The sequence below is a fragment of the Hypomesus transpacificus genome, chromosome 26 (genome assembly GCF_021917145.1).
Source record: "Hypomesus transpacificus isolate Combined female chromosome 26, fHypTra1, whole genome shotgun sequence".
Lineage (NCBI taxonomy): Eukaryota > Metazoa > Chordata > Actinopteri > Osmeriformes > Osmeridae > Hypomesus > Hypomesus transpacificus.
In genome coordinates this window covers 675,872-700,799 of record NC_061085.1, presented here as the reverse complement: position 1 = coordinate 700,799, position 24,928 = coordinate 675,872, and the positions used below count along the sequence as shown (strand labels likewise).

General features: G+C 39.9%; 1 protein-coding gene across 5 annotated transcripts in view; it reads left to right on the top strand.

The window, feature by feature from the left end:
* Positions 1 to 24,928, top strand: part of opa1 (OPA1 mitochondrial dynamin like GTPase) — a 134,210-nt gene that overhangs the window by 38,664 nt on the left and 70,618 nt on the right. For 2 of the 5 annotated variants that reach the window (XM_047049946.1, XM_047049947.1), the window contains exons 3-13: positions 12,875 to 12,971; positions 13,127 to 13,234; positions 14,878 to 14,931; positions 17,567 to 17,655; positions 19,038 to 19,256; positions 20,516 to 20,569; positions 20,667 to 20,771; positions 20,867 to 20,953; positions 21,098 to 21,211; positions 21,394 to 21,474; positions 21,572 to 21,646. In XM_047049946.1, coding sequence (XP_046905902.1) covers positions 12,875 to 12,971; positions 13,127 to 13,234; positions 14,878 to 14,931; positions 17,567 to 17,655; positions 19,038 to 19,256; positions 20,516 to 20,569; positions 20,667 to 20,771; positions 20,867 to 20,953; positions 21,098 to 21,211; positions 21,394 to 21,474; positions 21,572 to 21,646 — 1,083 coding nt within the window. The remainder of the gene's footprint in view (positions 1 to 12,874; positions 12,972 to 13,126; positions 13,235 to 14,877; positions 14,932 to 17,566; positions 17,656 to 19,037; positions 19,257 to 20,515; positions 20,570 to 20,666; positions 20,772 to 20,866; positions 20,954 to 21,097; positions 21,212 to 21,393; positions 21,475 to 21,571; positions 21,647 to 24,928) is intronic. The other 3 variants (XM_047049948.1, XM_047049949.1, XM_047049950.1) reach the window with 3 other exon arrangements.

Genomic DNA, 24,928 nt, shown 5'->3' with positions numbered 1-24,928 from the left:
TTGTGCCCACACAAATATAACTGTTGTTAAAATGTTCACTTAGGTCTATATTTTGTTGCATGTAACCATTCTGATCTAAATTTATTGACAATTGCACTCTTTTACATAATATACAAGTTGTGCACTCATGCAAAAAAACTTTTGTCAAATGGCCGTTTTGTACCATTTCAAGAACGGGGTAAATGGACTCGGAATGATAGAGCTTTGTGTATGCTCAGCTTAAGTTAAAAGCACAACTCCTTAAATGCATTAAGCCTCTTGTTTATGAGTCAGTGAGTTCCATGGCCAAGTCATGTCTCTAACGTTTTGTAGTTTATGCCTATCAAACGGTGCCGATGCTACAACATCCAAAGTTTCTGTGTAAAGCTTATTTATACCAATGGTTGGTTTAATTAACAAATCTTGCCCCATTTACTTTTAAAAACTTTAATGATGTGTTATGGACGTGACGTTACGGACGCTACACAATGTAAATCTTTACAATACACTGTTCACAACACAATGGAAATGTTCTCAAATGAAACGGCAAAGCTGACAATCGTGTTTTCGGCTGTTATAACCCCTTTCATCGACGTGTTTCAGTGAAACGGAATCATTGGTAACATGATATAGCCTAAACATCTTCAACGATCGACATCTTCTCCAGTGATACTGGAATTTCGAGTAGCCTAATTGTCTTGCCTTAACCGTCTTTGCCATAACCTCGATCCCCGCTCCATGTTTGTGATATTTACTTCCTACTAGAGAAGCAACTCGAAAGTGCTCGAGGGACCCGATTGATTTATGCATTTAAGGCGGCGCTCTGTAATTTGCTCGCGCTACCTGTCGGATGAAGCTGAGGTACAGTTGACAGCTTGTCTAAGACGGATGTCTAAGACAGATGTCTTTAAGGGGTCATTGACTGTGTTTTGGGGGTATTTCACAAAGATTATTTGTAACTCAATGTTTTTAATTTCAGTGCTTAATTAATATTTTAATGTTGAAAATCACTATTCATGTAGGTGTTTTATGTAATTTGCAGAAGACTGGTCCAGACAGGTCACATCCATGATGTTCAAACGTCATATCCGAAATGCTGGTTTTCCAAAAAAGACAAATATAAAAAATGTTTGTGTTCATTACTCAAAATCATTTGTAAGACTGTGTGAGAGTATTCACAGCTAAAGATTATTGGTGACCATTCTGAACTTTTATAATAGTAATTTGGCAACAACTCCATCCAAAAAAAGATAAGGGGTCCTTTTCTTGTACCCAGCGCAATTGACTTTGTACACTGACGCAAGTATCATTCCTATTTTGCACTCAACGGAAAGCGGACTTTTACCTTCACAGACGCACGTCGGTAAATTAGGGAATGAACTTGCGCTCCCAGGGCAGTTCAGCGAAAAGAGGGGGCGTGTTCCGGCACAAACGTTCCTTTGTGTTATTTTGCAGTTTGCAAAAAACGGTTCCGCCACAGACCAGGAAAAAGTTAGTCTAAAGTCAATGGCACGTTATTCAGATGCTATTTTAAGGGTGCATGCTTGGCCCGTGCGCACTACTGGCGAGGCCAGGCTCCTTTTCCTGCAAGCTACGTTACATTTCTTCCATGTCAATGATTGAAGAGTTTCATGAGTCTCTCTGTATGTGAAATTGATTTCTAACAATTGTGGCAAATTCCGTTATAATAGCAATCCGCAAGATAACAAGCGCGCCTGCTCTTAAAGGGAATGTGAAATGTTGCTCTGATTGGTTTATTGCATGCTACGCCCAAACCACACCTATGAGTAATGTAGCTACTTCAGACCAACCCATTTTAGATTTGAAAAAGGTGCAGAGTCATTTATCCCGCCGGTATAATAGCAACAGCGCCGGAGTCCCGCCCACAGTCACTTGCATTTCACTTTTTGATACTTGCGTTTCAGATTGTTAAAATAGGGCCCAAAATGTCATTATCAATGCTAATTTGGTGGCCATCTTGAAAATCTCCAGTGACATTTCAGATTGTTTGCTTAATGTCAAAACTAATTCACAAGTTATTTTAGATGTTGAGAAAAGCGCTGTGAAAGTTTGATTCTTGATTTCTCAACAGATTCCCTGTGTATTTCAGACACGTCACATCCATAACGCAGGTTTTTCCTCATAAAATTCAGCATAAAAGACTACATGTTTTAAAAATTGCTATTTTTATGTTCACCTAAGACTCAATGATCATGTCAATATCAAACTTTCTACATTAGACTTAATGGTTTACAGAGTTACAGAAAAAAGTATAGTCTCCAGAAAATGACTGTCATTTCTCGTCACATCCATACTTGTAAAAATTGTCTGAAAAATATTTTTTGCACAAAAAAAAAATCCTCTGCTTTTCTACCCATTGAGTACTTTCAGAATATGCATGACTAATTTAAATATTGTAAGAAGTTTTGTTTCACTGAGAAATCTTTCTTGTCATTTTGAGTACAAATGTCACATCCATAACGCTGGAATTGCCTTCAAGTAGGCTACAGCCGCACCCTCGTTCTGTTTTGATCAATCATAATCGAGTTGATAAGCGTGCCTTTTTGTCTGATCAATACGCAACTGTGAGGTGAGCATCGACGTGCACGAATACAGCTGTACAAATGCAAATTAAATTTCCACTCAAAATCCTGGCAAAAGTTTGATTTATGATTTCAAACGCAGCCTCCATTGGTGTTCTTAACCTGGAATGATAATATATAGTGCAGTGTTTCCTCTATGGCAAAATTTCTGCCGCCACGGTATCAGAAATCAGGCCGTGCAAAATTGGGCGGGGGGGGATGTAAAACACCTGGGAATAAATGCATTGATTAGAAAAAAAAAGAATATATATTTATTTATTTTTTGGGAGCACCGAAGACCCATTTTGACCCAGGAAAAACCCTGGATGAGGTTATAAATAAACAGACTACAGAATAAATTTGTTTTGCCGTCGTGTTTCATCTTAATGTTTTACTAACTTGGATATCCCTTAAACCAAAAATTAAAACAAACACATACTCTTTGTAAGAAACATATTCAGATAGATATTCAGCTGTGTTCAATGAGGTTCCAAAATAGTCTTCAAAAACAATTAAATAATACAGCCATTCCATTGCTTTTCTTTATATTGCACAATTTGGCTTAAAGATGCTGTAAAGTGGAATTGAAAATGAGTTTCAAGTTCATCACACCACAGAAGAATGTGTTGTTAACTACCCATCCAAATTCGAATGAAAAAAAAATAACACTTTGAAATAGTGAAAAAATCAGCAGTCTTCTCTGCTTGAGACTGGGGGGGCGTGTCGCCTGAAGGAGCTAAAGCTCCGCCCTCTCAAATTTATTGAATTTAGCAACAACAGCCACGCTAGCTAAATCAATTGCATGTATATGTATCAGAACAGACCTACCTGCAGTCTGGGTGTTTTAATTACTTTGTCTTTGCATCGTACCAGCTGAGTAACAGAATGCAACCGTCTGTGATCTGACGTAGATAGTTCGCTGTGACGTAGATAGGTTGGGTTTTTGCCCCGCCTATACAAAACCTGAGCTGAAAATGGGAGAGAAACGGTTTCAACGGTCTAACTCCACATTTCAGTGTGACAAAGTTTTCGCGCTTTGCACATGCTTTCAGGAACTAATTTCACGTGGATAGAATGTACTGAGAAGCAAATCATAGAATGTGCTTTACAACATTACATTACATTTTGCTTTACAACATCTTTAAACAAAACATTTTCATTGAAAGAACTTACCAATTCCGTTCAAGTTTCCATTCAAACAAAAAGTTGCAGTAAAACGAAACCAACACTGATTAATATACTTTTTTCACCGTTTGCTCTTGATAATTTATTGCTGTCTTCTTATATGACTATAAGAAGCTGAGTCAAATGAGCTGGCTCATACCAGAATGCCCATCACTAGTAGCATGTCTCAATTGTTTCGCTCACATTTTCCTGGCTTATCGTCAATAGGCATCGCACATATTTAGACTGAAGGGAAGATCCCATGACACGCTGTTTTTGGATGCTTTTATATAGGCCTAATGGTCCCCTGATACTGTATCTGAAGTTTCTTTCCCGAAATTCAGCCTTGGTGCAGAATTACAACCACTACGAGCAGTCCCACAATGAGCTTTCCTCAGGACGTGCTGTTTCTGTGTCTGTAGATTTAAATGCTATGAGGAAGAAAGAGGCGGGGCTAACTGCCATGCTTCGGTCGTTTGCAAGCCATGATGTCTCGAGGAAAACCAATATCATGCTCGCACGGTCGTAGCTCATTTTCTCAGTGGTGGGCCAAATTCTCTGTGTGGGCAAAGCAGAGAAAGGGGTTTCAGCTTTAATTTTCTCAAAGACTGAGAAGAATACCCAGGGCTTGGTTTACACCTATTGAAATGTCTAGACACTGGGGGACCAAAGGCAGGCTAGGGGAACTCATATTAATGTTAAATAACCTCCTAAAGTGAACATTAATGTCACAGGACCTTTTAAGCCTATTCTTAAACCTATTACTTTACTTTAATTTTTTACTTATTCAAGTTACTTATTTTAATGTAATTTGCCTGGGTTACGTTATGTTCCCTTTCCTTGGATAAAGATAAAGTCAATTTACATTGAGTCACACCCAAATGGACAGGTATGAATTGCAGCTATCAAACTATGTCACTCCCAGTTTGTATTTATCCAAGGAAAAGCCTTTCTTTCTTTCTCCCCTACTTATCTCATACTTCCAATAAAGCATGCATATTCCCCAAAACGTATATCTTAAAACAAATTGTAGGAAATAAATATGTCCCCCCTTAGCCCTGTTGGCACTGTTGAGAATTTAGAACGCAGATCATTGTGAAACCTCTATGTAAATGTTGCAATGTAATGATTGCGCAATGAGCACCAATTATAAGCAATATCACAGTTAATTGACCTTTCGCGTAAGCCACGCCCACCTTAGTTACCGTTGTTAGTCTGTCAAGCATTGCTTATTTGTATAGCGGGTACCACTGTAAACTGCTGTATAAGTAGCATACTGTACCTGTCAATGTAAGTGATTCTTTTTGAAGTAATACCTCCAGCTCGAGGAGAAATGGATTGCAATATGCAGTGGATATATTCAGAATTTTCAAATCAACAAGGAAGGGGACATATCAATAATTAGAGCAAAGCATACTGTACTACAATAAAGTAGTACTGTAGAGTTGAAATATTGACATGATACTTGCAAGATACATGCACTCTTTCTCTCCCTCCCCTTCTAACCGAGGTATAGGCCAATTCAAAAATTACAGCATAAGCTCCGTACATAACATAAGCCATTGTAACAAATGTGCCGACCATCCCAAACAAAAAAAAAGACAACGTTCATTATTTGGATGTTGTTAATATGAATCAGAACTCAGGTCAGTTCCGTAATTACGGAAGGCGCATCACCGATGGACGGACGGATGCGTTGAATTTATAGTACTCCGAAGGCTGTGGGTGCTGAAAACAATTCACTGCCAGAAGAGTAGAAGGCGCTGCACTGCAATGCTAGCTAGGTTATCGAAAAGTCGGAGCAAATTTACAAATTAGCCGTTTCATCAATAAAATAAGAACATTTTCAGCGACTGAACTGCCTATTTCTCGTCACATTTTAATTCAGATGCTGATTTACACGTATCGTTTAGCTGAAATATGAAAAGTAAAAAATTACAGTTGTGAGGTTTGTCCGCCTCGCTTGACATCTTGCAATGACTTCTGGGAAATCAGAAGCGTTCTGGCTGGTCAAGTCACCATCCGATGCATCCTCGATAAAAGGGGCGGATCAGGAACATTTCCGGGTATTTTTGGCGTTCTTGGTGACTTGTGTTCTTTGGATTGGAACCGTACTTGGGAAATAAAAGATGACGTCAAACGAGTTCGCAAGAACACAAGAACGAAAAAAACGTGGATTGATGAACAGCCATTAAGCATGGCGTGTGCAACATAAATATGGATCCGCAGAAGTGGGGAAACAGAAACCCAGGGGGTCAACCGGTCGCGTTGATGGTGACACTCTCTCGAGACAACTCTCAGGTTCCCCCCTTCTTTCCGCCATCCAGGAGTTTAAAAACAATAAACTCCTCCCCTTAATTACCTGGGCCCCAATCAGGACACCGTTCCACTCTCCTCCAATCACCACCATGTGCAAGGCCGCCGTGCCACAAAAATTTTACAATTAAAAGTTACTCCTGAGACAGGAATCTACCTCCCTCTCACCCTGCCACTAGGCGTGTGCGTAACACTTATATTTGCACTTGCCTGGCTGCCAGCTGTTTTCCTGGGCCCCCAATGGGTTCTCCTCCACTTGACCAGACTTGACACCTAGGGGTATGGCATCTGGTGATGCAAAAGTTTTAAGTCATGCTTTTGCTTAAAAACATAGCCTTTAGGGTTGCCATGGCTCATACAATTCTTGTAACTGTTATAAATGGTCATTCATCACTTTACCATCATTTCCCAGGGACACAGTGCTAGGCCGTGTGACGGTGGTAGGATCACCTGTACAGAAATGAAAGTGGAATGTAGTTTATGTACATATAGCATATTGATATCAAAACGAATAAACTTAATCCCACAGATGTCATGTACAACTTGGAAGAATTAGTGACATGATACGCTTATAGATTTTCAAGTATACTTACCCCATTTTCTCCACAACATTATACACCCCATTTTCTCCACAACATTATACACCCTGTTATCAAGAGAAGGGGTAAGTCAAGCGCTTTTACAGTAAATTTTTGTTGCATAGGTGTAAACAGTATTCCTCAAAATATAACATACTAATTTCATGAAGAATGGCCGTGAACTTTTTTCTCCAATGGGAATTCTAATGCACCTCTGTGCTAGCTGTAATACTTAGGAGTAATATAGATAGCAAAGCATTTTGTAACTCACGCAATTAATTTAAGGTGATTTTGAATTAGACGGCTTTGAAAATTCAGGGCTAAATAAACTACTTTGGAACAAGGTTTTGTAACAGTTCTGAGTGTTTTTATTTTCACTGATTCTTTTGTGGGTGATTTGAGAGATGCTAAACTTTGATATCATATATGCATTTTCACTATTTCAACACAACTCTCTGGAGGGTTTAACCTATTAAACTACTTCTAGCTAGCGAAATCCTAACGTTAACAATGTGAATCTGATCGCAGATAAACAGGCTGAATAGCCTACATTTGAAACCTATACGTAATAACATTCCCCATTCAAGTTCTGCTACTACATTTATATATTTAAAACTATTTCTGTAAGAAACTCACCTTTTGAAGTAGCTAATTTCCAGGTGAAATCCAATGCGTGAAAGACTTTGGAACTCCTGCAAAATCTCTTCTGAAACCCCAGTTTCAGCGATGCGTTAAAATGGGCATGCACAAAGTTGTTGCTCAGGGGCAGACTGAGGGGCAGGTTTGTTAAGGAAGAATTGTAATATTCTGCGATGACTTGTCTTGGAAATGAAACTATTAATTACAAGATGGAGGAAAACTTTGAGTAGTTGGAATATCCACAAATCGGTTGGCAATGTAGAACAGAAGACAGATTAGAGATATCATATTTTGATTAAAAGTTATGACCATTCTAGTGACAAGTGGAAACATGGGGGAAACCGGAATTCTCCTCCCCCAAAAGTAGCTAGCGCTATGGCTGGATACTCCTCTCGGTAACAAAAAAACGTTCGACTTTCTTCCACAATCGACCAAATTGGCCAAACAAGGCATGTACATTTAGCTTAAAGCGTACATAATCTAGCCAGTTAATGTTGTTTTTCCAAGTTTCACAAAAATCTGGTAAAATCGAGGCTAAACAGAGCTACTACTGTCATAGCTGCCTGTGTCACAAACGGCCAAACCGGTCACGTAATTATTTCCTGAAAAACTCACGTCAGTCCGACAAACAAATTCTTTGTAAAGTAAAAAGTTTAGAAGTTGGACTTTGTCAAGCTTTCGTGGGGCTCTGAACAAATGTGTAGATCTGTTGGATTCCACAGACAACTGTCTCCAAAAGCAAAGCATGAAGAGCGAAAATTGGGGCAATGCAGGCAAACTAGAAATATTTTTTCAACGACATCCGAAGCTCCCCTCCACTTTAAGCGTTTCAGTCAGCACTCTAGGCTCTCACATACACACCCATGTAAATCTCAGAAACGGTTTGAAAAACTAATGAAACATAATCAGTGATATTTAAAAAAGTTGAATAGATATCAAAAAGCTGAATATATTTTTTTTCCGTTTTAGGGTTTTGTCAACATTTTATAGTTTAAATGGTGGCTGTTGCTGAAGGATTGAGGAAGAAAAAGGATTTGAAAGTTGAAGAACTTTAAGAGGATAGAGAGGATTTGAAAACCATGTAAAAAATATTATGAATATTGATTTATATTAATTCAAGCATAAGAGGTACAAAGCTGAAAAGATATAGCAGTCATAGCCTGAAACTACTGATTTTTTTTATAGCGGAACGGTTTTAATAGCTGAAGATTTGAAGTCGCGGAAGAAATAGTCTCAAGTCTTTTATTTGTCAGGTACACAGAACAACACAAGGTCAGACTGGGCACTGAAATCCTTAAGACAAGACAACGCAAGCAGCTGGCATAATTTAACGTACATAGAACATCATTTACATCTATGCTGAGCTTAAATAAGTGAAACTTCCTAAATATAAAGATAGCAATAAATAATCCACTATACTAACCCTAATACTAAAACTTCCTAAATATACAGATAACAATAAATAATACACTACACTAACCCTAAATGCACATAGAATCTATTCAACCTATAACCTATTCTAACCTAGGTTAGAATAGGTTATAGGTTGAATAGATTCTATGTGCATTTAGGATTAGTATAGTGTATTATTTACCAGGTGAGGTTGTTGCTGATTTTCACCCCGAGGAACTTGAAGCAGCTGACTTTCTCCACTTCAGATTCATTGATGAGTAAGGGTGCACGCCTCCTATAGTCCACAATCATCTCCTTGGTCTTGCTGATGTTGAGGGAGATGTTATTGTCCTGGCACCATGATGTCAGGGTGTCAACCTCCTCTCTGTAGGCTGACTCGTCACTGTCAGAGATGAGGCCCACGATGGTTGTGTCTCAGCAAACTTAACAAGGAAGTTGGAGCTGTGCGTTGCCACACAGTCGTGAGTGAACAAGGAGAACAGGAGAGGGCTGAGCACACAGCCCTGGGGGGTTCCTGTGTTGGTGATCAGTACGGATGAGGTGCGGTCACCGATTCTCACCACCTGTGGCCTCCCCGTCAGGAAGTGGAAGATCCACTTGCAGAGGGAGGTGCTTAGTCCCAGGTCCACAACTTTGGAGACGAGTCTGGAGGGGATGATGGTGTTGAATGCTGAGCTGTAGTCAATGAACAGCATCCTCAAATACGTATTCCCTTTGTCCAGGTGGGAGAGAGCAGTGTGCATAGTCAGAGCGATGGCATCGTCTGTAGACCTGTTGGACCGGTATGCAAACCGCATAGGGTCCAGGGCAACCTAACCCATGGTACCAAAATTACCGCATTTAGCCGACCAGTACCGTAACGGAAACACATGAGGCCGAATAACCCTGAGAGTCCCCCCCCCCCATATGTAAGGGATAATGTATTGTCCGGTGGTTATTATCCAAAGATAAATCCCGACGGGACGAACAGGACCCTCGACGCGATCAACTGAACTTTTTGGAACATTCTGAAAAGCCGTATAATAAATGCAAGATATTGAAACTCAAGCTATTCTTTTGAGGGAAATGTATTCTATCAGAAAAAAGCTGCTCAAACAGAGAACAAATTTATTCCAATAGAAAAAAAAATAGGCTAGGGAAGTGTTCCCCAACCCTGGTCCTCGGAACCCCCTGTCCTGCATGTTTTAGATGTTTCCCTGCTCCAACACACCTGATTCAAATGAATGGGTCGTTACCCAGCTCTGCAGAAGCCTTTTAACGACCATTCATTTGAATCAGGTGTGTTGGAGCAGGGAAACATCTAAAACAAGCAGGACAGGGTTGGGAACCACTGGGCTAGGGCCTATCAAACAGCTCAAACAGAACATATGTTACAAAACATAACAAATATGCCTACATATAGTCTATACACCTACACACATACATTATTCTCTATGCTAAGGATGACCTGACCTGACAGCCTCTCTTGTGACATGGAGCTTCTGAGATGTTTTGATCAGTTTTAGCTTGGAAAATGACCTGTACGGCCCAACAATAACACCAGTCCGCGTAGCAGGATTCGAGTTATGCTACAGTTAGCTACCTATTTGCTGCGGGCTCGCCGGTCTGTCTGACCATCTGACCTATTTCGTCACGTCGCTTACCTTGGAAACAAAGAAAGCACAATTTTATATACTTTTCTTTATTTCAACTCTGGAAACACAGACAAGACAATAAGACAATGTGCATCCTATGTAATTCAAATTGGATAAAAAATAAATAAAAAAAGTTTAAAAAAATTCACCGGAAGCCCCCGTCCCTGCGAGGCCCCCCCCCGCGGTGCTGGGGCTACGGGGGCTGCAGGGGTAATCTCCTGCAGCCGACCAAGGTACAACGTCACGGCAACGTTGTCCACGGGACCAAAAATAACGTAACCACCCGACCAAGGTACGACGTTGCGGCAATGTTGTCCACGGGTCTAAAAATAACGTAACTAGCCGACCAAGGTACGACGTCGTGTCAACGTTGTCGATGGGACCAACTGGCTACATTCCCTTCATAACATTGCTACAACGTTGCCACAACGCTGCCATAAGGTAACGTCGCGGGTTACCAGCTGAGCACTTACTGGCAACGTTGCCGCAACATTGTGTTAGCTGGGATCACATTAACAATTCTAAAATGCCCGACACGCAAAATTTTGTGTTTTTTTTGTCAAGCGTCCCAAAACTCAGATTCCGAGTCGGACTTCCATGAAGCTATTTCGTTGCACTCATCGGAAAAAAACTCAATAAGTTTTGAAAAAGTCCCAACTTGAAAATGTTAGCGGTTTCACAGTCCTGTAGAGGAAACTTTCCTGAACAGATTGACATCAAGTTAAGGTTGTGGCATTAAAGTTCAGGTTAGTAGCCAAGGGTGTAAAGACCACCAGGCTAATGTCACTGGGCCAGCCTGCTGCTGCTGTAACTTGCTAGCCAACTTTTACTGAGGGGACTGTTTGAACGCGCTGGAATGATAAAAAAAAACCTTTATGTATATTTGAGACCACACATTCTTAGATGTATATTTCCACTATATGTTAATGGATTATGAAGTTGATCCGATTAAATGAGCGAAAACCAGGCACATCTGTCCATATTTTGTTAGTGAATCAGGGAAGTAGGGAAGCTAACTAGCTGGATAGAGCGATGGGGTTGTCAGCGATGGGGTTGTCAGCGCTCAAAATATAGCTCTAAAACAGGGGCACTCCTCGGACATAAGCTCCATTTAATAAAAATTAAAAAAATGCTGACATATGGTTTTCAGTCCTGTAGAGGAGACCTTCATGAACAGAATGACATCAAGTTTAGGCTGTGGCATTGAAGATCAGGTTAGTAGCCAATGGCTCAAAGTATTCTCAGCCAATTACAAACATCTTAAAATGGGAAAACCTCAGTGCCACATACGGGATGGTATTCACACAGGGATTGTCTCTAATTTGAGTGACAGGTTGGTTGAACAACTCATCTGGGAATTTTAATTTAAGTAAGGGGAGTGCTGAGATTTTACTGTCACCATTTGGCTTCCTAAACAGTGATAGCATTTTTCTAAACCATGTACAGCGTTACAGTGAGCTACACTGGCTTAAAACTACAGGTATATAATGATAATTTTACCCATGAGTCGTTTACTAGTAATATAATGTCATAATAAATCATGAAACATTCATTTATATGTGAGGCATGTTTATTAGTTTAACGATTGAAAACGGATGGATCACAGACCACTGTCGTATATGTCGTCCAACAGAGGCTAATTATGCCAACATCTCAGTGAAATAGCGAAAATGTACGTAGGTTTTCGAAAGTAAATGTACTAATAATATCAGCGTACATCGTCTTGTACATTAAATCGATGGACGGATTAAGAAACCACGGGCCCCTGGGCCTGGATGTGTCAAGGCCCCCCCGCCCCCTTTTTGTTGTTGTTGTTGTTGTCAGGAATAATATTGATATTGTTGTTTAAAAACGCAAAAGTACTTGAGTAATCAACAAAATAAACAACGTTTATATTCCAAAAAGATTTGATAGTTGTAACCCTAGAGTGTACATTTGTAGCCCACACAACTCTCTCGTTCTTGAAAAATGACCATCCTAGGCTTAACAATATGATATCTTCAATAAATATTGTGTTGGGGGTGCTTAGACACAGCTCTAATGCTATTGTTTTGCACTTGCTAATTGGATTTCTCCCTACAAAGTTGAAGGGCCCATATTGCATGGAGTACTCAGCCCCTCTAAAGTCCTATAGATAAACTGAGTGGATAAACACTCACTTGAAAGGTTTCATGATGGTTTCTTTCTTGTGACATCTTCAAAGTGAATGTTTAGGCAATTTTTTTTGTTTAATCAGTAGGACTTTTGGGGCCCTGTTAAGCCTAGCATATACCGGCTATGGCGCATCGTGTCATATCAAATCAATACAATACATATTAAGTTAATAACAGGGACGTCACACTCTGGGTTAAGGGCCCCCTGAGCTTATGGGCCCCTGGGCCTGGGCACGGTAGGCCCGTTGGTTAATCGATCCCTGATTAAATCTCACAATTGTGTTTTATCACAATGTTAAATGAGCAAAAAGTTCAGTTTTGCATTTGTTGACGCTTGGAACTCCGTTGTGATTACATTGAGAGCAGAACGTTTGTCTTCCCCACTCATGTTTTTAATGATTGTTTTCTTTTTGCAGACTTATGAGGAGTGGAAAGATATGTTACCTGATCTCAGTGAATACAACTGGGTAATACCTGATTTTGTTTGGGAGCTGAGTGAACAAATTGACTTGGGTAGGTTGACCCTTATCATCACTGCCCTCAGATATAAGATCTTAAATTATCAAAGGCCCTTAGTCATCGGCGTATGTAGCTGAGTTATTGATGTAGTAGGCCTGATCTGTAAACATATGATAACTTTAATTTACTTTCATTCCTTTTACTTCTAGAAAAACTGGCTAAAGCCCTCCCAGAGATTGAAGAGATTGTCAAGTTTTTTCCTGACCTGGATAAGATAGGAGCGAACTTTACCTTCCTCAAGACCATCCTGTCCACCGGTAAATAAACAATCATTATTTGGACCAGGTCTAGATCAGACTCCTGTATGGTGTTGTACATTACTGATTTGTATGCTATTTTGTTATTTAAATGGTATTGTTCTCTCATTGTCACATTAAATAATATCAGTTTTCCTGGCAATCACTGTAACGCTCTTTGTAATTAATATGTTATGTTATTGTTGCATGTTTTAGTATTATTTTTCCCATCAAAGCACTTGTGGGAAATTGCAAAAAAAGGGCTATATACATTTTTATATAACTTGACATTATTAGCTACATTTGCTGACTTCCCAAGAACAGGAGTTGAGAAGAGTTTTAGCTAGGCTAACCCTACCCATACTATACTTGAAATGAGATTTTGCATATTGTTCATATCACTCATGAGATGTAGGAAAAACTGTGCCTTTGGAGTAATCAGACCTTTTAACTTTTTCCACATTCTTAGACTTAATTTAAAACACATTTCTAATTAAAAAGTGATTATAAGTGTTTTTGTCTTCAACTGATGCAGGCTACTTCTATGTACCTTACCTCACAATTATTCAAAATGTTGACAATGGAAACAAAAATTGTATTTATTTAAAGTACAGATATATATTTTAGCTCAGTTGTAAGAGCTTGCAGAAGAGTTAAAATAAATATATTTTTAACATTTCATTTCATTTGTACAGTTAATTTTCCCTCAGTTTTTTTGGGGAATCATCATTTAATGGTCTTTTAATGACAATAAATGCAAAGATTTGTCTACACAGTTCATAGTACGCCAGAACAAAAACCAAGTCATGAATCAAGTAACTAGGAGTTGGTTTCGCAGACACAGATTAAGCATAGTCTTGAAAAAATTAAAATAAAAACAAGCTCAATGGAATTTTCTATTGAATTTGATTTATTTGTCATGGACTAGGCGTCTGCAAAACTGGCCCTATATGTACAAAGCAATACAGTGGTGGAATAGCTTCATAACAAGTCTCTTATTGTATTGAGTGATCTAGCCAGAAAACTTTTGCGGAATTCAGTTCCAAATTAGTCTGTCAGACCTTGAGAGGACTATCAAGGAAGAATGTAAGAAGGTTTTTCCATTTGCATGCTGGTAGAGGTCCAACCAAGAAGGCTCATAGCTGTAGTCACTGCCATAAGTCCTTAGTAATGAACAAAAAGCTTACATAATTATAAAAATAAATACAAAATGGGCTTACCTTTTCTAAATATGTTTTCAACTGATCATTATAGGATAATGTATGTAGATTTATGCAACGAGTTATCATTATTTATAATACAATATCATTATTATATTCAAATGCTATTTATATAATATAATCTATATATATAATCTATTATATAATATAATCTAGCGCACAACCAGTTTTTGAAAAAGGGGAAAGGGTCTGAATACATTCCAAAGTCATTGTAAGTATTTTTGCGTAACAATACTGGAAAGGACAACTTAATCTCTGGCTGTTTATGGACGTACTATACAGAAGGCAGCAACAGTCAAGCTTAAGCTACATCAGGACTGGGACTGATATTCAGCAGTTAGCCTCATCCCATCTTTGCTTCAGTCTTTTTGATTAGGTTTTTTGTTCTTTCCTTTCTCTGTCCCCACCCTCACCCTCTTCCCCCTCCCTCTGAATTCTTCACAGGTGTGAGTGTGGGTAGTGAAGTCAAAGGAGCTTCTGGCCTGCATCTGTTGTTAGGTGTGTAAACCTCAGACGCCCATATCCTGCCTCTGCCCCGATGTGCTCCTACCTTGAGCGATTTGAACAGCCCCCTCTAATACCCGTTTTTCATGAAGACCCACAATGTGGTTATATTATTATAGTAGAATTGTTGAGCTGGGTTAAACCCGTGTCGGACCAGTTCATACTAAACAACCTACAACTTTAACTACATTTAATTACACCAAAAAATCATGTTTTGCACTGTTGGACTGCAGCATTTGTGACTTTGTAGAAGCTCTTTAATTTCCTCCTTCAGCAAATTCTAAAGTGCACTGTGTAACATTTTTATTGGTGGCAACAAGTGGGAAGGAAAACTTTTGTTAGCACAGTCAATAGAAGCCCGTGCACAGTCACCATTCATATTCAGAAGCACTGCTGTATGGCACAAGTTTAGTCCAAAGAGTTTACTTGTGTCCTCAGTTCAGTGTGAAATGGGTAGTACATAGTACAGGGGTAGTCTAAGATGGCACACCCACTGAATGGGTTGCTGTTAAATACAGATTGGCTTGGTCCTTTAGCACTTGAGAAATGTTGAAGTACATTTTACAGGATATACATACAGGAGTATGTATTTTTCAAGGATCACAAACCTACACTTGCTAGTGGAAAATGTGTGTATATTCATGATTCAAAGTGAAATGATAGAATACAGTGAAAAGCAAACATGCGGCTATACAGTGAATTTAACTGTGGACTGCATTTATCTTCTGTCTGTAGTGCTCTTAACAACAGATACAGTATGTTCACCCCTAACATTTTTTTATTTAGATACCTCTTGTTTCTGTCTGTCCGTTTGTGCCTGGGTTTGTCTCCTTTGACTTCCACCCTTCTTTGTATAATTACGGTTCTTTGTGTTTGGGATGACTAATCTCTGTTTTGTGGAGCTATCCATGTCCATTTGCAGGCTGCTTAAATGTTTGCAAAATCTACTATAACTGTATATAAGTATACAGTACAGACTTTTACCATGCCCATTGTACACTGTTGAATTAAATACGGATCTTGAAAGGCAACAGTCAATGCTGACAGACGACCAAGGCCCAGTAACACTCATCCTAAAATGTTTAACTTGGATTGAAGGACTCATGCAATAAATTAACCATACAACTATAAATATTGCATAGGAGAGCTATATATATATCAGGTACCCACTGGTGGTGTAGTGGTTAAGGTCTCCACCGGTAAAATCTTATTTCGCATTAGATTTGGTTAAAGATCCTGTAAAGTGGAATTGAAAATGAGTTTGAAAGTTCATTACACCACAGAAAAATGTGTTGTTAACTACCCATCCAAATTCAAAAAAATAAATAAAAACACTGACAAGTGTGTTAAATTAAGCTTTGAAATCATGAGAAAATCAGCAGTCTTTTCTGTTTGAGACTGGGGGGGGGCGTGTTGCCTGAAGGAGCTGAATCTCCGCCCCCTCGAATTTAATTGAATTTAGCAGCAACAGCAACACTAGCTAAATCAATTGCAGATATCAGAATAGACAAGGGCTGCCACTAACAACTATTTTTCTATAAATTAATCTGTAGACTATTTTATCGATTAATCTAAACGATTAATTTTCCTCCCCAAAAAGTAAATTGACCATTTCAGTTCATTTTATTTAGAAAACAACAAACTTTATATGTCATTGACAAACAAACAAACGCTTACAAATTAAAGTGCTAAACTTTAGGTTTAAACTATCAACCCCAACGTTAATTAAATTAATTGAAATATTTAGATAAGGTACACAACATATCCCAACAAACACGAACACACACCCCTTTTAAACCAAAAATTCCAAGGTGCTGGTTCTGGGCTGGTACTTATGCCAGTTTGGTATCAATTTTTGGGTTAGGGTTAGGGTTAGGGTTAACCCTAACCCTAGATCGGTCAGGTTTTGGCTCTATACAAAACCTGAGCTGAAGATGGAAGAGAAACTGTTCAACGGTCTAACTCCACATTTCGGTGCAACAAAGTTTTTGCGCTTTGCACATGCTTTCAGGAACTCATTTTGCACATATATAATGTACTGAGAAGCAAATCATGGAATTTGCTTTACAGGATCGTTAACATTTCATTGTTACATAAAAAAAAAAAATCAGACGGATCAATTGATAGGTAAAAAAATAAATAATATCCAGCTAAATAATCAGTATTAGACCCACAAGATATATGTGGCTCTAGTAATGGGTAAACACTTAGCTAACTACCTTAAACTATTAAATAAAGCAAATGTATACAGACATAAACAGTTTTCAGACATTTTCCAAACATTTCGATTCAGTCACATGGGAGCTGCGTACTGTGGGTTGTTTTTTTCTTCTTCTAATACTTAATTCTAAACAAGCACAGCAATTATTTATTTTATCACTGTTGTTTTATCCAAGCACTCTTTAGATGTTGAGGCTATTTATAATTTTATGTAATCGTGTCTGGGGGTGTGTGATTTTATCGCTCAAGGTGTTACAATGTGATCATTCACACCCATGTGGTAATGTTTTACAAATAATTTGGGATCGGGAATGAGTGACATTGTTATTATTAGTTACGAGTATGTCGTCTGTAGTGTATACTTAATTGTGTGTAACCATATTGTATTGTTATTTGTGTGCCATGGCAGAAACCCCTGGCGAACCCCAACAAAAAACCACAGAGGCCCCTGCCACCACCTTTGCCACACCGGAGAGCTCTGATAAGCAGTTCAAGAAGGCAAGTTTCAATGACCCGACTATCCCAGTTCTCTTTTTCCCTATGCAATGACTGGCTTTGTCACAGCTTACTGCTGTTTGGCGCAATTTTATCTGCCTTAGTCAAAACTGAAAAGAAGAATTGAAGAAATCAAAGAAAGAGTTGCTTACCTATGTTCTGGACATTTTAATGTTATACTTTTTGTTTTACTCCTTCAGTGTCAATAGATATAGTATATATAGTTACGCTATGTGAAGCTGAGACTTATTACATTGAGTTGTCTTGTCCTATCAAGATTGTCTTTGAATGTGACAGCACTCCATATAACTGAGATACAGCATACAGTATGTTAACAATCATGGGTAGACATGCTGCTGATATTGTTTTCTACCCTCTCAAGCTTTACAAATGTTTTTGTTTTTCCAGAAGATGCCTTTCTGCATTCAGGATATGTCACATCTCTGCTTACTGTACTGTATGTTTTAGCCCCCATACTATATCCATCTGTCACTTTCATATCATTGTCTGTTTTTCCTTTAATGTTGTCTCTCTGTCGTTGACAGACTTCTCACTTTTTTCTTCCTGTAGTCACACTCCTTCATTTGTCTATAAATGTTACGTTTAGTGTCAACATGGTACAACAATTGGACTATTGGCTGAGCATCAACAACAAACTGGCTGACCAGGCTGAACACAGAGAACATTCATCCTATCTTATTCTCCAGATTCTCTCTCCTTAGAGATGATGACAACACTATTCTTGCTCCATCCCTGATAGATCACTCACTCTCAGTGCTTGCTTTGCATTTAATTGTCATATTTACCATTCAGATGAATTAGCATTTTCTCCTCATCTTAATACTATAAAAAATATACCGTTGCCACACGCTATCCCATATATAGTGTGATACTATATTCTTGATAGTCCGTGATGAGTAGACTGATATAGATATACATTAATAATATTCAATATCTAGCAACTGCTTGTGCTAGATATTTAGTATCTCTAAGCATATTCTTTCTGTTTCTTGAATATGCAAAGGAATGACTGTACTGTCAGAATGAATGGGTGAGCAGCATCTTGCCCATGTGCCACTGGAATTAGAGATGCTGGTTATAGGTTGCCTGCCTTGCAGTCAGACTTCTGGACTAGCAAAGTCTGGAGCCTGCCCTTATTGACCTGAAACAGACTTGGTTTAGTCCCCTGATGGATGATGGCAAGAATCTCATAGTTACAGTTTACGTTAATCTTGAGCATCAACTGAAGCCTACACATTTAGATGTGTAGGCTGTGTAAAAGGTTGTGTACAAGTGATGTCCTGACCCTAGCCCCACCCTGTGTGTGGACTTGGTTCTTTTCGATTGTTGCTCCTGCCTCTGTCTCATTGTGCCGTCCCTCGCAGGGGCTGCTGGGAGAGCTCATTATCATTCAGCAGCAGATCCAGCAGCACGAGGACGAGGTTCGGCGGGCTGCCGCCGCTAATAACGCTCAGCCAGCGCCCCCGCCTGACCCCGCCCCTTGCCCACCACCTCCACCAAGCCTGCCCCCGCGCCACAACCCGTGTGCAAGCCCAGCAACTGTTCTGAACCCCAGCCCCAGCCCCCCTCAGCAGAAACGCAAGGTGAAGGACACACCTCCCTACCCTGGCCATACAGAGAAAAGCCCTGTACAGTACTCTCTCCTCTGACTGCCCCTTCCTACTCACAATCCAGTTAACTATTAAGATCCTGATAATCAAATTCACACTAAAGAAAATCAGTCTCGTAAAAGTACTGATAGGATTGAAGATTGTAAACTAAGATTTACCATTCGCCAAGTTTGATATTTATTTGTTTGTTTCATTTACTAACTATTAAAGCAGCAGTACACTGCAGTAATGCAATTGGCAAGGGACAATTTGCCATTTTCAGAAATTCCAGTGCTTTCTGTAATCTTCCTTTTAACAAATACCAATAAAGAAGCCGTTGATACACATTATTACTTGGGTAGGCAAGCTGTAGTAAAACAGGTCAGTTATTTTTTGATTGTGTTGCCACGTCAGTGAAGGAATGGCATGCATTGACAATCAAGCCTACAGAAGTTACGTACACCACATGCATCCTGGCGATGCAAAGCACTGTACTACAGTCAACTATGCACCCAAAATATGACAAATGTACAGTTGATAAGCATCATGGAAGGGAGAGGCATTCCCCAGCATGGTGTGTCTGTACTTTTGGAAATGCCCAGATCAACCGTACATAATACAGTTTAAAATGTTTGTTTAAATAGCTTCTGATCTTCATAGTTATGTCTTATGTTAGGGAATGGATACACTATTGAGCATTGCATGCAAGAGTAGCTTATTGACAAGCATATCTGAAAAACCTTTTTCTCTTTGTTAGTGTCCACCTGAGTGTGTGTGTGTTTTTTCCATTTAATCCCCTCATGTCCTCTGTGCTCTGTCCTCCTCTGTCTGTGCATCCTCTCCTCCATCTAAATTACTGTCTTCTAATTGATTGTTGGGGTTGTAGAATCATTATATATCCTGTTGTAATGATGTCATGTAATGTTTATTTCACTAGGATTTCAATTAATCCAACTTTCCCCAGACATAGGTTGGTGTGATTTGACTCTTGATATTGATACAGCAAAATTCATGATTGAATTCTTTCTGGAATCTTTTTTTCATTAACTGGATTTCCCTCCCCTATAGTGCTCCCTAGTACTGGTGTTAAAATGCCCTGTGGCTGTGGGGGAGGATTTCAGTTTTCCTAGGTGTTTTCGGAGTGGTTCATGCATGATGTAATTGGGAAAGAGAATACCAGACATGTGAAATGGATTGTTAACTTTATCCACCTCTAGTCTTTTTTTCTTTGTTTCTTTCTCCCCCAAATCCAGTCTTCAGACAGAGAAAAGATAGACCAGCTCCAAGAGGAACTGGTCCGAACTCAGGTGGGAAATAATATCAGTATACTAGATTTGTTTTACTGTTAATTTTTAGTAGTCTAGATGAGTGGTTATATAAGTTTGGAGCTCTGTGTCTTTACAGATAAAATACCAACGCATGCTAGAGAGGCTGGAAAAGGAGAACAAGGAGCTCAGGAAGGTGGTCTTGCAAAAAGATGACAAGGGCATTCATCAAAGGAAACTAAAGGTGATGATGCACACAAAAAAAAACTAGTTAAGGCGAAATACATTATTTTTCTATCCCACAATCCCAAGTTTTCATCCTGTGTCTCCCTGCAACAGAAATCTCTGATCGACATGTACTCTGAGGTTCTAGACATCCTGTCTGATTATGACTCAAACTACAACACGCAGGACCAACTGCCAAGGGTAAGGGCTTTATAGGTGTGGCTTGCTTTAACTCTTTCAGCTTGGACACAAATGAAGCAAATGAAACTGCTACCTCAGTCCCCTTGCTTACTTTCTGTCTCTCCTCTCCCCTTCTTTCCTCTCCCCTCCTGTCTTGTGTGGCAGGTTGTCGTGGTGGGGGACCAGAGTGCAGGAAAGACCAGTGTGTTGGAGATGATTGCTCAGGCTAGGATCTTTCCTCGGGGTTCTGGAGAAATGATGACGCGCTCTCCGGTAAAAGTAAGTCCGGCTGAATTCTAATTACCTTCCTTGACTCCTCTATGCCTACTTCCTCCTTGTGAATGCACGGTATGTAGACACAAAATGGTTCTGCTTCATTTGACTGACTGACCGCAGATCTAATTTTCTTTCATAATGAAGTTGGCTCATTTCCTTTGCAAATGCATCTGTTTCTGTTGTAGGTAACTCTAAGTGAGGGCCCTCACCATGTGGCCATGTTCAAGGACAGCACCCGAGAGTTTGACCTGGGCAAAGAGGAGGATGTAAGTTCATGATAACACATTAAGATCTTTGGGCCACCTGGATCAACCAATCCACTTAACTAATAGTTGATCAGCGGATCCCCCCACTTCTCCGTAGCTGGCAGCCCTAAGACATGAGATTGAGCTGAGGATGAGGAAGAGTGTGAAGGAGGGACAGACTGTCAGCCCTGAGGTGAGTTATGCCATCCTATTGTCTTCAACCCAATTTTAGACAGCAACAACAGAACAAAAAAAGTGTTTTATTACAATTGCTGGACATTAAGCTTTTCAGGTAGCTGACAAGTTGGCGCCGATGATGGCAGCTTCGGTCGTTTTGTCTGTTAATTCAGTGTTCTGCCAAGATTTCCGGGGTTCTCTAACAAGAGAAGTGCTTCTAAACATCAGGACTACAACTTCCAGCAGCAGAATTAGTGGGCATTATAGTCAAAGCCACCCTCGGCTTTGTCCTAGCAGCGAAGCGTCGTAGGAGAGGTAAACAAGCCGGTGCGACTCTGGGGCACGTACAGCGTTACCGGGGATATTTCTCTCCAACGTGCGTTTGCTGAGCAACAACCATGTGGGTAAAGGTGGTGGGCCGAAGCTCAAAATCATGCATTTCAATGATCCCTGGCGATGGAGGAGCTGGATTTTTCTGTATCGCTTTAAAACTTTTCTACAACCCTTAAAAAATGTGTTGGCATGTCCAGTTCTTGCAAATTTTTCAAGGAACAAACATTTTGTTTCTTTATCGACACAGGCAAGAGCTCATATACAAGACACCTTCATAAAATCCACCAATCGTATACCCCGATATTCAAGGCGAGTAAAGGAGGAAGTAAACATTTACATGTGCATTTTGGTGAGCCGGTATATTGTCAGTGGTCGACTGGCTTCAAATGTATGGAAAAAAGTAAAACAAATGGCTAATTCAGGTATTCTCTAAAGAAACATTGCAACATTCCACTTAAACGAGCATATTTGTTATATTATTGCGCTGCTATTAGTCATGGTCGTTAGCAGGCTTCTGCATAACTAGATAACGACCCATTCATTTGAATCAGGTGTGTTGGAGCAGGGAAACATCTAAAACGTGCAGGACAGGGGGTACTTGAGGACCAGGGTTTAGAACCACTGGACTAGGGACCCTGTTCTAAAGAGGTCCAAAATAGGTAATGCAATTTCACCTCTAGGTGGCTCTGTAATAATCTGCATTTGGCACCAATTATTTTCAGATCAATTTGATTGATTGAAATTGATTTTCTGTTTTTACCGTAACAGTTTTTCCGGTAAAGCTGATCAAAGTCGGCGATGGAGCCACCAAAACAGGAAGTGAGATCATATCTCAGGAAATATTTGCTGAATTTACATCAAACTTGGTACAGGTGCACAGGACCCTGTTCCAAAGAGGTCCACAAAAGTTTGGGTCATCTAACCGCTCATGGGTGATCCCGTGTCTGACACGTTACATTTTGATGATACCAGCTGAATTGATGTGGTCCCCATTATGAATGAATGAATAAAACGTTTTTGGAATGAATGAATAAAAGGAATTCACCAAATTTGGCACAGATTATCTTCAGACCACAATTACGTCAAAATATGACTGAATTTTGAATGAATGAATAAAACGTTTTTGGTGAATATCAAATATTCACCAATACGTGCTTGTCATGACTCTGATTCTCTGTTTAGCGAGACTGTAAGCCACTGCAAAGGAAGCCAGGTACACCGCAGACACTGTAGTCAAGCTGTATGTAGTCAATGCAATCCTCACACAAACTATCAAAATGATTTTAGATTTTCGAAACTGCCAAACTTGAAGCGTGTACTAGGAACCCTCTTCTGAGGATGTCAAAAGTTTCTTCTGGGTCATCTGGCCTGCTTGGCCACCCCATTGCTGCTTGCAGCTATATTTGAAAATGAATTAATGTTACGGTATCTTAATTGAGGGAAGTCATTTCTTCGATAAGTCAATTTAAAAAAAACATCGCCCAGCCCTGGTATATACTATCCATATAAATTACTGTAAGTATATTAGGGACCATTCTAATTGCCCATTATTTTAATAACCAAATAAGTCACTTTTATATGCTTTTGCTTGTGAAAGGCAGCACATAACACTTTCTTTGATCGCAAGAAAGTTAGAATAGTCGCTTGTATTTGAGTGGGTGTATCAGTTATTCGCTAGCACACAGGGATTCAGGGATATGTTATGGGCACACAGTGGAAGATCCTGTGATTCTAGAGGTTACCCCTTACCTTGAATATGAGTGTCAAAATTAAAGCTGGTGGAAAGCTGGTGTCCGTCACAGGGTTCTCAATATTTCTCAAAGGTTTGGCTTGACATTACCATCGGCTACCCATTAATGTTTGGGTACTGAAATCCGGGAGACGGGGGCAGGCTGTGCTGGTGTTTCTGTAACTTCTTCTGCCACTCATGTAGACAAGTTCGTGTTCCAAAAAAACTAAGATGCAACATCCAATAAAACCAAAGTGATATGCACACTGCGGGAAGACGTTATCACTCTGGATGAGAGCGTCTGCTAAATGACTGAATGCTAAATGACTGAATGTTATTGTTTCACCGAAGCAATACCAGCCTAAAGTAACCTATACCACCTCAACGCGAAGCATGCATTGGTCGGCGAGGGGAGTTCAAGTAGAATACGCCAAACCACCCTCACTGAACAGCGTAGGGCCCTCACTAAGTCTGCCTGTGACAAGGTGACTAGCACAGTTGCCAAATGTATTGCAAAAAGCTGTAGACCGATTGATATTGTTGAGGACGAGGGGTTCACCAAAGTTTTGCGAGTGGCAACGAGTGACTTGAGCATCAAGGTACCGCAAAATCAAAGACGCACACTAATGACAAAAATTCAGAAAATCGGTCATATGTAATTAATCATGATTAATCCACAGAAACCTGTGATTAATTTTATTACAATTTTTTATCATTTCACAGCCCTAATAAAAAGTTAAAACGTTTTTTTAAAGAAATCGCCTCGCTCCCCTCGGCTTGCTACTACTTTCAAAAACACAATGTTGGCAGCTCTGTGTATACCAACACGCACCAGGGTGAGCTTCAACAACGACAAACCCTGGTTTACAGATAAACTCAGAAGGCTGAGGCTGGACAAAGAGGCCGCGTTTAGGAGTGAGGACAGGGACAGATTCAAGGAGTCGAAGAACAGGTTTAGCAAGGCGGTGAGGGAAGCTAAACTACTGTACTCAGAGACACTAAAACACCAATTCTCTACAAACAACTCTGCTTCTGTCTGGAGAGGGCTCAGGCAGATTACCAACTTCAAGCCCAGAGCAGCCAGAACAACTCATAGCTCAATGCTCTCAAGACAGTGGAGATGGTTGTGTACTTCAGGAAGAATACAGCCCCACTCACCCCCATCACCCTGTGCGACTCCCCAGTCAACACTGTGGAGTCCTTCAGCTTCCTGGGCACTATCCTCTCCCAGGACCT